The sequence below is a fragment of the Monopterus albus genome, unplaced genomic scaffold (genome assembly GCF_001952655.1).
Source record: "Monopterus albus unplaced genomic scaffold, M_albus_1.0 scaffold4.1, whole genome shotgun sequence".
Lineage (NCBI taxonomy): Eukaryota > Metazoa > Chordata > Actinopteri > Synbranchiformes > Synbranchidae > Monopterus > Monopterus albus.
In genome coordinates this window covers 7,916,092-7,933,350 of record NW_018127884.1, presented here as the reverse complement: position 1 = coordinate 7,933,350, position 17,259 = coordinate 7,916,092, and the positions used below count along the sequence as shown (strand labels likewise).

The 17,259-nt window shown below is 45.1% G+C and overlaps 1 protein-coding gene across 5 annotated transcripts in view; it reads left to right on the top strand.

Moving 5' to 3' along the window:
* The window catches only part of gse1b (Gse1 coiled-coil protein b), a 160,893-nt gene extending 143,640 nt beyond the window's left edge, over nt 1-17,253 (top strand). For all 5 annotated transcript variants that reach the window (XM_020608525.1, XM_020608531.1, XM_020608557.1 and 2 more), the window contains 14 exons: nt 1,911-2,119; nt 6,654-6,820; nt 7,109-7,309; nt 8,798-8,965; nt 9,090-9,451; nt 9,764-10,094; nt 11,444-12,087; nt 12,235-12,347; nt 12,456-12,720; nt 13,645-13,758; nt 13,943-14,317; nt 14,695-15,030; nt 15,703-15,806; nt 16,898-17,253. In XM_020608525.1, coding sequence (XP_020464181.1) covers nt 1,911-2,119; nt 6,654-6,820; nt 7,109-7,309; nt 8,798-8,965; nt 9,090-9,451; nt 9,764-10,094; nt 11,444-12,087; nt 12,235-12,347; nt 12,456-12,720; nt 13,645-13,758; nt 13,943-14,317; nt 14,695-15,030; nt 15,703-15,806; nt 16,898-17,038 — 3,530 coding nt within the window. In that variant the 3' untranslated portion in view covers nt 17,039-17,253. The remainder of the gene's footprint in view (nt 1-1,910; nt 2,120-6,653; nt 6,821-7,108; nt 7,310-8,797; nt 8,966-9,089; nt 9,452-9,763; nt 10,095-11,443; nt 12,088-12,234; nt 12,348-12,455; nt 12,721-13,644; nt 13,759-13,942; nt 14,318-14,694; nt 15,031-15,702; nt 15,807-16,897) is intronic.
* The last annotated feature ends 6 nt before the right edge of the window (nt 17,254-17,259 follow it).

Here is a 17,259-nt window from a genome sequence, read left to right as displayed (position 1 = left end):
GCCTCTTCTCCATCCTGCTTTGCTTCTACATGGAAAAGGAGGGAGGGAGATGTAGAGATGGGGGGTGAGCAAAATGGATGGAGTAGAGGTCTGTTGCTTAGCAGTTCAGAATCACTGATTGCCACCACCCTTGCCTCTTCCCTCCCTTCAGCCTTATTTGTTCACTCATCCTTGTGTATGCATGTTGTGAGCTTGTGTGTGTGTGTGTGTGTGTGTGTGTGTCTGTGTGTGTGTGTGTGTGTGTGTGTGTGTTGAGTGAATAGGCTGTGACACTAGAGCTGTATTAAGTGTAGCTCCATTCCCCAGGCTGAGTGGGCTGCTATTGATTGGCCTAGTCTTGCAGGGGAGAGTAATGGTTCTCAGAGGTGAGGAGGGGAGGATTAGGCCACTAATTGCCATTGTGAAGACAAGATATACCCCCACCCATCCCCACCACCCACTTATCCATCTGCACCCCTTATCTCCATTGTTTCCTCTCTGCTCCATCTTGTGCCTCACCTCGCACCTCTTTTGCACTCACTTGCTGTTTTTTTTTCTCCAGTCACTCCCCATCTTGTATCATTTTTCATTTTCATATCTCACCTTACAATGTGTCATCATTATTGCCATCTTTTGCTCACATCTTTTTCTTCCTGTCCCACCCCCACCCTCTCCTTGTCATTTTTACTACCATTCACATAGATTTTTTTAGATTTTCTCTAGACATCACCTCACTGCCATTATTGATTTATTTTTTTCATTATTTAGAGGTGTTAGAAGGAATGAGGTGTTTAAAATTTGTCAATATCTTGACTGCACCACACTCTGACGTTGTCTGTTAGGTTATGTTGCTAAGGAAACCGAAGCAGGGAAGAAATGGCGGTTGGTAGAATCTGTGGTTTTTGTGCTGATGGTGATAATTGGAGAGGAAGTAGACCTGAAACTGGCCTGTGGTTTCAGCTGCCTTTTCTTGAGACTTCATGTACTGTAAGCACGTTGATGCACAAAAGCACCCAACCTGCACGTGCAGGCACAAAAGCACACATCTCCTGCTGTCCTTGCTGCAACGCCGAAGTGTATGTCCCACAGAGAGGGCTGTGACCCAGTTTGACTGTGTAATTCTGTGCTTGCTCTGAGCAGAGGAGACATACAGCACACTGCACTGTCAGGAGAAAAGGTGGAGGCTGGGAGAAGAAGCGAAAGAATGACAGGAATCATAGAAACAACACACATGTTAAGCCATAGGGGAGAGCAAATTATAAACAAAGAAAAAGAGAGAAGACTAAAGGATCAAAAAGATAGGAAGAGAAAGTGGACACAGTTAAGAGGAACAAAAGGTATAGCCTGTATGGGGGAAAGTGAAGATGTAAGGAAGCATAAAATTACAGATGTGAATATGAACATAACATAAGAGAGCTTTGGAACTAGACAGGGAGAAAGCAAGGCATGTGACCAGACTGTGACCCTGCACTACAGGGTTTCCCTGGAGGGCTTTGTTAATGTGGCACAGCTACAGCGCAGCAGAGAAGCTCATTGGACCAGCTTTTCACCACCTGCTGTGTGTGTATGCAGTGGAAGCAGGGGAGTTCTGTGTGTGGCTGTAAGTGCCAATGACTGTACATACATTCAATATCGCTGTACACTGTCATGCAGTGTGTTCTCGAGTTGTGTGTCCTGCATGTCAAGACTGTGTGACCCTCACAGGGCTGGTCATCCTGATCACGTCACATCATAATAGGGGCCAGTGGCCATCCATCTGGCTGTGTGTGTGTGTGTGTGTGTGCGTGTGTGTGTGTGTGTGCACGCACATGCACGTTATTTGTTGCTGTTATAATGCTGAAGGCGCTATGGGGTCATAATGTTGTTACATTTACAAGACACATGATTAGCATCCTTACTGTTACATACTTTGTTTCACTGTCTTTTCCCAGCTGCGTCCTCCGTCAGCAGTGAATCCTCTCCAGTGTCCTCCCCAGCCACCAACCACAGCTCTCCAGTCAGTACACCCAAGAGGGGTCCCCTTGGTCCAGGGCCTGTCCTGGTTCCCCCAGCAGGCCACAGCGTGCCAAACACTCCGCCTGTAGTCACCATTGCTCCAACAAAGACCAGCAACGGCCTCTGGAGGAACGAGGGGCGCCAGGTAAAACCCCATTAAAACACACCTCGTACTGACATAAGCCTGTGCTCGTCCTTTGTCTTACTTCCCTTTTTTTCTTTCAGTTGCTCTGTCTGAAGTCTCAAATTGTTAGTGTATTTTCTCTCTTTGTATTTTCCTCTCTCTCTTTTCTAGCTGTTAGGGCAACATTCAGATGCTCTCATGTTTAAGCTTGCCTGCTAGTACAAACATGCACACAAACAGTCTCTCGAGGGAGTAATGGATCCTGAAGCTGGTCTGTAACTCACAGTGTGGCAGTACATTCTTGACATATGTACATGTGACATAGCTGGCGGGTCTATGAATGTCTGCTTTCCCTAAAACCTCCCCCATTACCCCCACCCTAATGACTTCATGCGTTAAACAATGCCAGCTGCCACTGGGACATCGAGGTGACAATCTCAACGTCAGCTAACATCTGTGCCCCTGCAGCCCCCCTCCCACGGCCCCCATGGCCTTGGATGAGCCCTTCCCAAGTACCCAGCCTTTTGCCTCCTAAGCCCCCCGCACCGTCCCCAAGTCTCACCTCCAGCCTCACCCTCTTCATTCAAGCAGTCAAGTGCATCCTCCGCCTCGTCACCTGACACCTGCTTTCTATTACATAGTGAGAGAGAGTGAGGGAGCTGCTTGCTTTGATAAGGAGTGGATTATGGATTATGGCCTTGCTTTAAGCCTTCTTATCTCAGCTCAGGGCTAATGGTCGAGGCCAAGCGCACGGTTATGAACAGCACTTAGCAACATGCAGACTACAAGTCACTGTGACGGTTCCCTGGGGACAGAGAGAAAGGGAATAGTGAAGGGTAAGTGAGGAGGTCAGCTAAGCAGCAGTTGCTGGTAGCACTCAGGCCATTGTCCTCTCCCCTGGACACCCCTCCTGACCCTCACCCTCTGTCCCCATAGCTTTTATAAAATGACCCTTGAGCAGTTTATAGGTCATCCAGAGCTGGGAGGGGCTGGAGAGACGGGAAAACTCCCACTGACATCACCCTTCTTGCCATTCCTTCAGCATAGCAGAGCAGAAGAAAAAAATAAAAGGACAGAAGCTTCCGCTACTCCCATCCACATATATTGTAGCTAATCCTTGGGATATGTTTGTGTGCTCTTGCACGGTGTGTTTGTGTGAGGTCAAGCTCAAACTGAAAGAGGTCGTGTCGCTGGGTTTGTGATGCTTCCAATAGCTTGGGCCACCCAGCCAAATAATGAGGAGGTTAAGGGAGGTGATGTGGACAAGAGGTGAGGATGGTGGGGTTAGAGGTTGTGGGAGCAGCAGAGGGGATGTGTCACAAAAACTGGCATCATAGCATCTCCCCTATTTCCGTGGTAGTGCTTCAGTGAGCACATATAACTGTGATCTCAAAGAGCCATGGGGCGTAAAGGACACGGATACACAGGCCATCAACAAGTCCCTCTTAAACAAGGACAACACTGTCTGGAGCTTTGCTAACATTGATAATTCCATCAGGGAAGAAGAACACTTTATTTGCCCCTTTGCACTTTACCATTATGTTCTTATACCTTCTATGTCTACTACTGTATAATTAAGTTTATATGCTAAATTTTGTGTGTGCCATGTTATGACATCCTGTGTTTTTCCATGTGACAGGAATGGGATGATAAGTATAATAAGAAACGGTCAGAAATGAAGATTTTAAGACAAAAGGAATGTGTGACAGGGAGGAGAAGTACAGAGAAAAGAGTTGCATACATAGGCAGCACTGGATCTCATGAAAAGCATCCAAGAAAAGCTTGTCTGTTGCTGTGTGTACATATGTGCGTGTGTCCTGCTTCCTGTGTGTTGGAAGGGTTGATTAGTGTTGCTCTGGCTGAGATTTCTTTTTATGGGGGGGCAAGGCAGGGAAGGAGGGAGAGCTTGGTGCGTTGGCATTTTGCTTTAATGACTACAGGAGTCTGCTCCCGCCGCTGCCTGTAATTGCTTTTTAATTGGCAATTTGGATTCATGGCTCCATCTGAGAGGCGTAAACGAGCGCTCTACAGTGCATGGGGTCTCCCACCCTCACTGGGGGTTACAGGGCCCTGGCTCACACAGAGGAAGATAGCTGTTAATGGATGCGTCTTTGAGTCTGAGTGCTTGTATTTGTGCTCTGTAGTGTGTATATGGCAGGCTGTTGGTGAATAATGTGTTTGAGAACAGAAGTCTGTTTTTTGGCAGGTTGAAAGGTCAAAACGGGATGTGCAGGTTCCTGAACGACTAAGGTGCCTTTCTAATGGGGATGGATGCTTCTGTCTTTGTGGTCTGTACACAAACAGGAACTAAGCTCAGACAAAAAAAAAAAAGTGCACACAGCTTGACAGCCATATGTATAATTCTCATTTACAAGCACATTTCTACATTCATTTTTGTTGATCTTCTCACATGTAAGAGGGACTTTTAAGTGAGAGGATTAAAGCAGAAGCAGTCAGCTGCAAATTTCAAGCGGCACCACTGTGCTTTGTTATTTTACAAGTATCATTATTCCATCCTCTTATGATGGGATTTCTATGAACTTTGTTTGAAAGGAACAGTTCATTCAATTTTGTAGTATTCCATGTGCGAGGGTTGCCTCAGTTGACAGCTGTTAAGTTATAGCTATGATTATGAAACCACGCCCTTGTCACAAAGTTTATATATGAGGCCGGATATTGAACACAGCTTCAATCCACATTTGATTTATACCAACTACTACTATAAATATCAGAGAACCAGTGTTCAACGGTTATAAATAAATTGTAAACAGACCTTGCCCAATGTTATTTTCTGAGCAGATTCTTATGTTTTTGATGTCAATGGAGTGTTGTTTTAATTTTTTAAATTAATCCCATAGTAATTATCTTGATATAGTCACTGTGGCTTGATAAGTGGTTAAGATGGGGCAAACATTGAGGCAAAAGTGCTACTTTGGTATGGTGTATCACTGTGATTATAGCAAATGATTAACGGACAGACACTGTGATAAAAACAAAAGCTGCTTCTGTTTTTACAGGCACGTTATTGCTCTCCAGTAATATGTACCTGCAGCAGTGCATCTTTATGATGCTCAGGAGTCGAGGGATTAGGGAGATACACACAAAGTATGCATGTCCATGACTTCATCTGCAAACTCATGTGGATTAAGAAAAGAATTTTGAGTAAACGTGTGTGTATGTGCTTGCCACAAATATCATGAGGGTATTTACAGTCAGATATTGAGATAGCCACCGATCAGGTTTTGATAGGGTTAGACAAGAACAAAGAGCAAACAAAGAGCCTGGCATCTTGTGGTTCCTAAGCTACTATCTGATATTGACTTCTTTTGACATATATGAGCCTCTTTTTCCAGTTGGCTGCTGATTGTAAAGGAGCATCCATCTTCTCCCTGTGCTCATAAAGATTTGATAGGAGGGGGATGGAAGGTTTGAGGGAATAAAGTGCCTTACTGTTTAGTGAAGCGCATCAAACAACAATGAGCAAACAGTAACACTAAACTACTGGAAGTTGAGGAGTGGGGTCTAAGAAACAAAGTGGGATGTTAACGCATCAGTGTCAGTCTGGGTCAGTGGCTGCAGAACAGGATGTAAAGGTAATGGCTCACTAAATGGGATTTGTTTTATCAGAGGCAGTAGTGAGAGAGAGGACAGTGCTGCCCTGAGGTCTCTCTCTAATCCCAGGGAGCCCAGAGGTTAATTTAGTGGGGCAAGAAGTACTTTCTCCTCTGGTTCGTCTTCTTTATGGCTTCATCACTATCTTGCCTTACTTCCCTCTCTGTTTTCTTTCTAGTTGTTCCCTTGCCAGCTTCAAGTCTCAGTTTACAAGAGATGACGGAACTCTTCCATCATTCCTGTGAAAATCCTGTATATTCCTCTATAAACAATTTCCTTGTCCAGCTTACAAGGATTCTAAGTTTCCCAGTTCTGCAGTTGCATTTGTAGGCAAAGGGAAACCAAAGGTTCAGAAAATGCACTCCCACTCCCACAGCAGGATGTCTTTGTAGCTTTGAAACGGTGTGTATGCCTGCCGAGCGTGTGTGCGTTTGTTGTGGGATGGGGTAAGTGAGACCAGGGTTGCTGCCAAAGGAGGGAGGGAAGTAAATGAGAGTTAGTGTGGACGTTTTGTGCACAGACACATACACGCACTTTGTCATGATCAAAGTCATCATCTCTTTAGAAGTACTGCTGTTGTACATCTACCATTACCACATCCTCATTGATAAAAACGATGACATCTCTTGTTTGCAATTAGAGAAAAACAGTGGGGTTGGTTTTTCCCCTCAGCACTTTCTGCCTGCTTCCTCCATTTATCATTTATTCCCCTCAGAGAAATGTTGATCCATCTATTTTTATAGGATGGTGGTGTGTGAGAAAAAGTGCATAAAAGTGCCTGAGATAGGAAGAGAGAGCGAGGAAGGCTGCTGCACCACAAATCGGCCTATTCCTTCCCCCCATCTCCCCCCTCACTGGATGGGCTCCATGAGCACTGACAACCGTGACGGTCACAGGTCCTCCTGAACAATGTCTGAGACTGTCTCTCTATATCTTTCTCCAGGCTGACTCGGGGCCTCGTGGGGCCAGCAGGGAACGTCTAAGTGCAGAGGGAACCCTCGCCCAGGAAAAGGGTGGCCCTTCTGTTCCTGCCCACCTCCTGGGACACCCCTATGCCTTTGGTCTCACCCCTGGGGCTGTCATGCAGGATTCACGTTTCCAGCCCCTGAGGTGGGTCACACACTGCTCTGCCTTTTTTGTCTGAATTTGCTGAATTTCCATGTTTTCACTTTAAAAGGAAGTTTCTGCACACTTTAATACAAGTATGTGGTCAGTAATTCAGAGATGGATTAAACTCACTGGAATAAGCAGCTGCTACAAACATTTGTCTTGTTACCATTGGTGGTTAGAATTTATAGTTTCTTTGTGAAAACTGGTAAATGGAGCATAACAATGAATAACATGAATACAAATCAATCTAACCATGACTTTCCTCTGTTTTGCCCATCTCTTATTCAGTCTGCCCAGACAGTTGCCTAACACAGTGCCCCCTGGTCCTGTACCAGAAGAGTACCTCCGCGGGTTCCGGCCCTATGCCACGACTGAGGATGCACTCCGCATGCCCTCTTTGCCCTTGGGCCTGGACCCTGCCACTGCAGCCGCTGCAGCTGCCTACTATCACCCCAGCTACCTGCCCCACCCCTCCTTCACACCATACAGGTAAGCCTGTCCATTAACTTGTTCTGTTGACTCTGCATCCATTTCCTCTGAGAGCAAACTGTGCAAAACAGTGCATATAACTGAAGTATTTGTAATGCTTAGACTCAGCAGTAAAGGCATTAGTGTATAGCTGACCTTGAATTCATGTTCTCAGAGGAAAAATATTTTGTTGATACTCTTCATTTTTATATTTATTTAACTAGGGATAGATTTTATTGTGTAAGAAAGTTGAAGTTAGGAGTGATTGAGTCGGATGGCAACCCAAAAAATATCAGGTTCTGTATAGACAAGAAGGAAGTCTGTTTAAACAAAGGTCAGAGTATCAGAACCTTCTAGCACCTCTTTGCAATACATGAGAGTTTATCATACTGAGTGCACCTACATGAGAGCCATATACTACTGTATCATCTGACAGACTGCTGCTAAGAAGCTTGTGTTTCAAAACATTTTGGTTAGCTACTGTATGTCAAACTGTTTGTAAGAGATTGATTTAAAAAATAGATATGCATCACAATTTATTGTCAAAGGCTGCAATAATGTCATTTCCAGCTTTCAGAGTTGCTGTTAAGATGCTTTGTCGATGCAGTGTGAGTCCCTAGTATTAGCTGTGTAGTATGAGACAGATGAAGGTGATGTTTTAAATGTCTAAAAGCTGCCTAAACCAAGCCTGCTTGAAGCAAGACCCACTTTTTATCTTACTCTCCCAAGCTTTGTTATATCCATGGATAAAATATGAACATTCAAAAGACAACACAAGCTGGTTTTGCCACTTAACTCTATATATCTTGAGCTTGTTCATGCATGCTTTTTGAAAAATTACCATTTAAGTAACCCTGAGCTGTTTATATCCTGCTTACTACTGTGGTTTTCTCTCAGAAGGAAAACTTTTATTTCTGGTGATTGTTTGTTTTTTATAGGAGTGACAGCATAGTGATCTTATACAGGGTGGGCCACGGAAAAGTAGCCCGCATCCAATACCGGTGCCACGCTCACACAGGCTACTTTTCTTTAGAGAAATAGATCTGTAGAAATAGATCATACAGAAAAACAGTAGCAAATTTCTGAGAAGTGTTGGTTAAAATGTATACTATGCATGTCCATGTAAGTATGGACTGCTTGCTTTGGACTATCATGCAGGCTGCGTGTCCCTGGTCTGTCAACCCAGCAAGATCAGAAGACTGTAGCATCCATCACACACTGCGTTGTAATGGATTTAATGAGGGGATGAGCAGTGGATGTCACACATGTACACAAAAACACACAGCTGTGCATCAACATACAGCATAGTGTCTTGCTAGCTGCTGTGTAGTGATTGAGGTTAACTGACAGACACTGCTGCTTTCTTGAAAGCTTGAAGACCCTGGGATGTCGCTTATTTGGGAGATGGAGGCACACTGGTTAATAAAAGTAAACTCTGTACTGTCACATGGGGAGACTGACTCTCTCCCTTTCTCTTTTCTTTTTGTTATTGCAATTCTTATCTCCCAGGATGGATGACTCGTTCTGCCTCTCTGCTTTGAGGTCACCTTTCTATCCGCTGCCAGCAGGGGGAGCTTTACCCCCTCTCCACCCCTCTGCTGTTCACATGCACCTACCAGGGGTTCGCTACCCTGGAGACTTCACGCACCCTTCACTGTCAGCATTGCAGTCTGAGAGGTAAAGTCCACTTAACTCACACATCCACACATACATGCATAGGCAGTGGTGTTAATGAATCGTCATTTCTACTTTAATATCCATTTTCTTTCTGCTTCTGTCTTTATCCGCTTTTCTTTTGTAGGCTTCAGCTGGAGGATGAGCTGCGGCAGAGAGAGCGCGAGCGGGAAAGAGAGCGCGAGCGTGAAAAAGAGAGGGAGCGTGAGGCAGAGAGGGAGAAAGAGCGGGAGAGAGAACGGGAGAGGGAGAGAGAGAGAGAGAAGGAGCTGGAGAGGGAGAGAGAGCGTGAGCGAGAAAGGGAGCGAGAGAGAGAGCGGGAGAAGGAGCGAGAAAGAGAGAAGGAACTGGAGAGGCAGAAGGAGAGAGCATTAACGGAGGAGTTGCAGGCGTCCAAGGCCATGGAGAGCCACTATCTGGTTGAGCTCCACGCCATGAGGGGGCAGGAGGACCGAACCAAGCCTGAGAGACTCACCCCAAATCGGGCTGGTATGTGTCTGTGCTTACACTGTAGCCAACGTAAACACATCCCTCTACACTCTTTATATCAGCCTGGACATTTTCTGGATTACTCTCCTATGATAGTAATCTGAATATTTTTGGGTTTTGGACAGTTGGTCAGACAAAACAAGCAATTTGAAGCCTTTGTGCTCTTGTCCACTTGTGATGCACAGTTTCCCTGTTCCTGACATTGTATATACCACTAGATTAAACAATGAATTGAGAAAATAAATGTTAAATTAAAGTAATCACTAGCTGCAGTGCTAATATTGAAATGTTTACACTGATGTCCCTCTGCAGATAAAACCAAAGAGCCCGCCCTTCCTGCTCCCAAACCAGTCCCACCAGGACTCCACTCTTCAATGGTCCAATCACATCATATGGTCCCCGGTCTGATATCAGCCCATGGCATCTACATGGGGCCCAGCACTGTGGGGACAGGGCTCCCAGGTTCAATGGTAGCTCAGAGGACCAATGAAGAGGAGAGATGGCTGGCGCGTCAACGCAAGCTGCGGCAGGAGAAAGAGGATCGTCAGTACCAGGTGTCAGAATTCCGCCAGCAGGTTCTGGAGCAGCACCTGGACTTGGGTCGGCCAGCTGAAGCAGCAGATCACAGGACAGAGTCACACAGGTCAGACAGCACTCACAAGGGTAAACTATTGTATTCCAGCCAACATTTCAAACCTACTTAAAATGTTTAACCACTTGTCATGAAGTATTTATTTTCACATAACTCTGCAATTGCAGATTTGTTCTGCCATTGTTATCTGATAGAGACAGGAAGTTCAGTGCTCTCTGTGACACCAAAATCCATGAATACTTTCAGTGCACACTATTTTTGGGATGTTTGGACATTTGTCTCTGCTAGTCTGACAGGGACAGTTGTGTCTGTTTTATAGCCTCAGATACTGACAGGCATTAGAAGTTTGTTTTCAGACAGGACATAAAAAAAAGGCAAACCCTGGTAGAACCATCACATCTACTTTATTTCTATCCACGCTACCCTTCAAGGTCTGACATGCACATAAACAGGAAGCTATGTTTAGTTAAATCATGTTCCTGGTGTTTAGAAGAGTAGTAAGTAAGTAAGAGTTTCAAACAGGTAGTGGATGGATAAGATACACAAAGGCTAATACTTGGCTAATCCTCTCAACCTTGCACACTGAGCCCCCTACTTACCTTCCTTTGTTACAGTGCCTGTCTTTGTGTTGTTTTGGGTTTGATTCAGAAGCGAGTTTGTGGTTAATGCTAAATTGGCAGGACAGGACAGATACGCACATTTGCTATCAGTAACTCCATGGTATAATCGCAGAATCACAGCTCACAGGCTGCAGATTGCAGATAACACAAATTTACACAGACACACACCCACGCACATAAATGCAAACACAATCAGGAGGCATAGATAATTTGACTGGTCATGCAGTGTGCACTCCTGCCAGGTTTGATTTGGAAAGATGCTCGAGACAGTGTCCATCAGCCATCTGCCTGTCTTTCTCTCTTACTGCTATTATTGCTTTTCACTTCTCCCTTTTCAACATTATTGTCCCTTTACATATTTCTTTTTTTTATCATTATGTGCGATCCCCTTTCTAACAATTCATTATTCTGTCCTTTTCTTCTCTGTCTGTCAGAAGACTACTTTCTGTACTTGCTCCTTCCATCTGTGTGTGTGTGTGTCTGTATGCACACATGCCATATTTCTTACAAGGGCCAAAAACAGATCAAAAACAGGTCTGTATATCTGGAGGACAGCGTGTGTCTCGGCCACATCCTCATTCTGCTCTGGGCTACTCTGTCTGGGCTTGATAACAAAGTTTTGCACATACACCCACACCCACAGACATACTGACAGAGATGAAGGGAAACGGGAAACACATATGAGCAGTCTGGTGTGTTATTTGGAAACCTTATTTATCAACTTGAGAAGAGATATCATCATTGTACATACATGAAACCTGTTCTGTTGTGTCTCTGTAGAGCCATACCAAATCACCATGAACCAGGAAGTCGGGACCTCCACCCTCACTTAGGAGCCCCTCCACCCCTCATCTCCCCCAAACCTCCACAGCCACCTCGTGAACACCACGCTCCTCCTCCCACCACCCTGTGGAACCCTGCGTCTCTTATAGAAACGGCCTCAGAGTCCAGACGTAACCATGAGCCCTCAGGGATAGGACACTATGAGCTCAGTCGGCTGCCCCCAGGGCCCTCCAAATATGAGGATGGAGCTCGAAGGAGAGATGGGGGACCAATGGAGAAGTACCCCCCACTGCGAGGTCCTCCTGGCCTGTCTGAGCCCAGCACATTTCTCGCTGATCTGGAGAAATCCACCCAGACCTTCTTCAGCCAGCAGAGGGCATCGTTGTCACTGTCCAGCCAGTATGAACTGGAGGCAGCTGTGAAGAGCAATGCTGGACCAAAGAGCCTCCAGGGACACCCGGGTCACAGTAGACATGGCCAAGGGCTAGGAATGGTTGCTGGGTCAGGGGTAGGACAGGTAGCCACACTGGGGATGAGTCCAGACACAGCGCTGATCTATGATGAGTTTCTTCAGCAGCACAGGAGGCCTGTCAGCAAGTTAGACCTAGAGGAGAGGAGGAGACGGGAGGCTCGGGAGAAAGGTATCTGGCACAGGCGTACTGTTAAACCTGATAAGCTCTTACAGGCTTGGACAATCAGAGGCCATATCTTGTTTTATATAACGGCCAACTTTATTAGGGGATTTAAAAAGTTTCAAGTATCAATAGTGACCTCTGTGTTTGCTGCAGGTTACTACTATGAGCTGGATGACTCATACGATGAAAGTGATGAGGAGGAGGTGAGAGCCCATCTCCGGAGAGTATCAGAGCAGCCCCCGCTCAAATTGGATGACTCCACAGAGGTAAAACACTTGCCAACACACACATTTCTCTGCATTCCATGATGGAAGCACACACAAGCACTCGTGATAAAACACTGTAATAAGATTTTTTTTTTCTCCTCTGCACAGAAATTGGACTTTCTGGGAGTGTTTGGCTTAACCACGGTGGGTCGGCGGAATGAGCTGGTGCAGCAGAAAAGAAGGAAGAGGAGGAGGATGCTCAGGGAGCGCAGCCCCTCACCACCTGCCTCGCAATCAAAACGCACTCCTCCTCCTCCTCAACTCAGCACACGCTACACCCCTGAGGAGATGGACCGAGCACCCGAGCTGGAGGATAAGAAGCGCTTCCTCACCATGTTCAGACTATCCCATGTCACTGTGCAGCAGAGGCGAGGTAATGGAATTTATGGTTGTACACAGATTAAAGTTTGTTTGTGGCTAAAACACCTGATCAATATATTGGTGACTCTGTCATTAATGTTGCTTATCAATAATTTTATTTATGTTCCAAGAACTAGACAAATTAGTGGAAGACTTAACTATATGTAACAATGTCTTTTAATATTCTTAAATAAACCATGGCACCTTTATTGTTTAAGTAAATAACTGGCATTCCCAGGAAGCTAACTCAGTGTGCTTCAGGAAGCTTGTTAGAAACCACCAGATCACAGAACTCACCCGGTGCTCTTTACATGACTTACATCCTCATCCATTATCCGTTCCACGTCTCCTCATGACACCTCATTTCAGCAGAGAAAGGATGACTGGCTACATGTTCATTTAGCTTTTTAAAAAAGTAGCAGTCATCTGAGCTGGCTCCAGAGCTTGCTGACGCTTCACTTCAGCTGAGCTCTGACTGCTTTTCATGTACTACCTTTTCATTAACATGTTGAATCAAGCCTTGAAGGAAATCCTAAAGGGGTCAAACAGTGGTCATGTCAACTTGTATGCATCATATTAAACTGTTTACATAATGCAATGCTTTATCATGCACTAATTAGAAACACAGACCTGTACTGAGGTTCTGTTTGTAGACACTTGCAGTTCTACACACACACACACACACACACACACACACACACACACAAGAAATTGGGAGTGGCAGCAGTGGGCTTGCAGTGATCCGATTCTAATCCTCTTGATTTATTATTTGCTGCCTACAGATGGCAGCGCACTACCTCCCACGCCGTCGAGCCATGCTCAACCTCCCTATACACACACAGCTAGGAGAAATACATATACAGGGCTAATGCTTCAAAGATTTACATGTTATATATATAGATATATATATACCTATATCCCCCCCTCTGTCCCATAGATAATGAAAGGGTGGTGGAGCTGCTTCAGGCCATTAAAGAGAAGAGCATAACCTTGGATACCATCAGACATGCCCCTCATCCACTGTGTAAGAGCCCTCCAGCGCAGATCTCTGGTGAGACACATGCTAGTGAACAGAAACATACACACTTTCTTGTCCCTGAAGTGTTGGGTTAGTGTTTATTCAAATAGATGGGGTGTCACATCTAAAGTAACCACAGTTTCTAACAGCAGCATTCCATCTGTACATTTGTGAGTCTTGACCTCATTGTGATTAACACATGTTCAAATGATTGCAGATCCTGCGTTTGGCCAGCCTCCCTCTGAATCAGAGGAACACCACAGTGTGAGACCACACAGCCCCTCCTCACACTGCCCAGCATCCCCCAGTGGCCATCCAAAACTCTTTTGGGACACATTAAGACCAAAGGAACCCCCTTCTCCAGCTGTCTACCCAGACAAGGCCCGGGGCCCTAGTGAGGGACTGATCTCAAAAAGAAGCTCCAGCCTCCTGAACAGCTTGCGGCCCCCGCTCCCCCTGCAGGCTAAAGAGGCCCTTCACAGCGTCAATGGATGCACCAAACCCTGGGACAGCTTCACCCCAGAGGAATTTGCCCAGCAGTTCCATGAATCTGTGCTTCAGTCCACTCAGAAGGCTCTGCAGAAACACAGAGGCAGGCAGCACAAGCCACTGTCTGCGATGGTGACTAATGGTCAGTATAAAGTCTAGATATACTGCTTTTGAGAATAAGAATGAATCATACAAGTCACGCCAGGACCTGTACTTGTGTTTGAAGCACAACATGAAAGTCATGAACAGCAGAATTTGCTCACTTGCGTGTCTGTAGAAACACTATTATTATATAGAATATTATTTAAAATATTGGGCTGCAACTTGCGGTTATGTTAGATTTTATTTTTGATGGCTGCCTCGGTTCTGTAGCAGTACTAATGTCCCACTATTTAGGTAGCGTGTGGCAGGTAATATTAAACTTAAATCTAATGAATCAAGTCCTTAAGACTGCAGCTAATATTTATTTTTGTCATTTAGGTGGAGCCACAGGTATGTCGGAGTCATCTCATCTCCAGGAGTCCTCTGTTCACTACAACATTCCAGAGCTTCAGGGCGCCCCTGTCCGACCACCACAGCCACAGTCGCACTCTCACTCAAATGCACATTCATTCCCTCATCCGCACTCACACTCCCACCCTCAGCCCAACGGGCAGCACTTCCCTACGCCCCTACGCCGGGAGGCCTCTGGGACAAAGGAGGACCTGTCTGGTCCAGAGGACTCTGAGGAGGAAGAAGAGGAGGAGGAAGAGGCTCCTGCTTCCAAGTGGCAGGGGATTGAATCTATATTTGAAGCTTATCAGGAATATGTTGAAGGTAAGCAGCCATGGTGAAGATGCAGTGATTATCCTGCTGCTGCTAAGGGTATATGATGCATTAATTTGGATGGTGTATAATGTTTGGTGATTCAGACTTTTTATTGCACCTTTCATACAGGTTGGTGCAATATTAAGTGTTTTACAGGTGACCAACAAGCTGATGAGAGAGTAGATATGAAAATTATAACTGATAAAAGTTATTTATTGAAAAACCGATAAAATGCAATTGAAAACAAGAAGATCTTTAAGATAATGATGCATTCTCTTCTCACTAGAGGGTCGTCTTTATCCTCCCATGTAAATAAGTGTTGTAATCAGCATTTGTAACATAAGATAAGATGAACCTTTATTGGTCCCAGAATGGGGACATTCACAAAATACCAGACGGTTGTGAAGATTCTCAATCACTAAAATTGGCAAGCAAGTCTCAAGCAACTGGGCCAACTTCAGCACTTTGGATATTTGTACCAATTTCAAAATAAACTGAACAGACATCTATTCAACAGTATTTTTTTAGCACCATGTTACTGGTGTGTTTTAAGAATTAAATTGTTTATGGTACATCAACCTAGTAGCAGTTTCTGTTTACATAGCACATTTTCTGGATGCTGCTTAGAGGTTAATTTTCTGTTTTTCCTTTTCGTTTCCCTAATTTGTTGTTGTCCTCTAGAGCAAAGCTTGGAGCGACAAGTGTTGCAGAGCCAGTGTCGAAGACTAGAAGCTCAGAACTATAGCCTCAGTCTGACTGCTGAGCAGCTGTCCCATAGCATGGGGGTAAGACACCCACCCACACCCACACCTCTGCTGCTAGTGAGTCTGTAGGGGGTTTTCCGTTATAGCAACCTACCAAAACGCGTCCATCTGAGTAACGCTTACTACAGGTTCTGCATTTGTTTCCACTGCCCCCCCGCCCGCTTTGGAGGTGTTTTTTGGGAGCTAGATTTCAGCACACAGGAGGTGCACACAGAGCAGCTGCTCATTATTGGTTAAATGTTGACAGCTTCACACCTCAAGCATCATCTAAACATTACTGTACTTTGGTTAGAGGTGCTGATTAGTGCTGGACCCAATTATTCAACTAATCAGATTAGGGTTGCAGCGGTGTACCGGCTTCATGATGTACCATGGTATGAAAATTGACGGTTATCACACCATTCACATTTGCTTATTACCATCAGTGAAGAAAAAAAAAAGCAATGTGTGTGCACCTTTTTTCCCCGACCACCTGTCATACTCCGCAACGGGTGCCACGAGCATGCATGCAGCAGACAAATGGCAGAGAGGAGGAGGCTGAAGTCACCAAACTAAATAATCAGCAAGTTAATCCGTAATGAAAATAATCAGTAGTAGCACTTAGATACAAAATAGTTCAGCAGAGCTCCACCTCAACCAGCTACAACAGTCTATCCTGCATTTACATCAGTGCATGAGTGACAGGCTGATAATTTAATGTACCGCATGGAAACTCATGTCTACATATAGATGTTATGCTAAAGGAAATTGTTTCATTCTTATGTCTCATTTGTCTTTTATACTGAATTAATTTAGTGTAGTTGCTTTGACCAATACCCTTTTTTACATCATTAAAACTGTGCTGCACTCATTTATGTGGCACTGACATAAGGATAAGGACTATAAAGTAAAAGTATGTCTGAATGACAGAAAGCAGTCGCATTAACAGACCAATGAAACAGTGTTTATTTGACGTTTTGCAGTGCAAGCTCAGCTGAGAACGAAGCATAAGCATTCAACTGCTGCCTGGTTTCTCTTTTTTTTGCTCCTCCCTTGTATTAATGCCATATACCTTCACTGTTGTACTGTTTTATTAACCTTATATTTTCCTGTGTGCCACCCTGTGTGTGTAGGAGCTGATGTCCCAGAGACAGAAGCTAGCCATGGAACGGGAAAAGTTACAAGCAGAGCTGGAACACTTCAGGAAGTGTTTGACACTGCCGCAGACACACTGGCCGAGAGGCAGCCATTACAAGGGCTACCCTCCCAGGTGACCCCAATGTGCCGACCTCACAGCCCCCCTAGGTCCTGGCCATCTCCCCGTTCAGACTGACACCCAGAGTTTATTTTTTATGGCCTGGTCCGCACGGTTCCATGGAAGAGGATATGGCTGGCTAGATAAAGATATATGAATGAATGGATAGATGAATGCATAGTAGGCAGGACCATTCAGTGAAGGACAGGCAGGCTTTGGATTGTGGCCAGCCAGGGACTG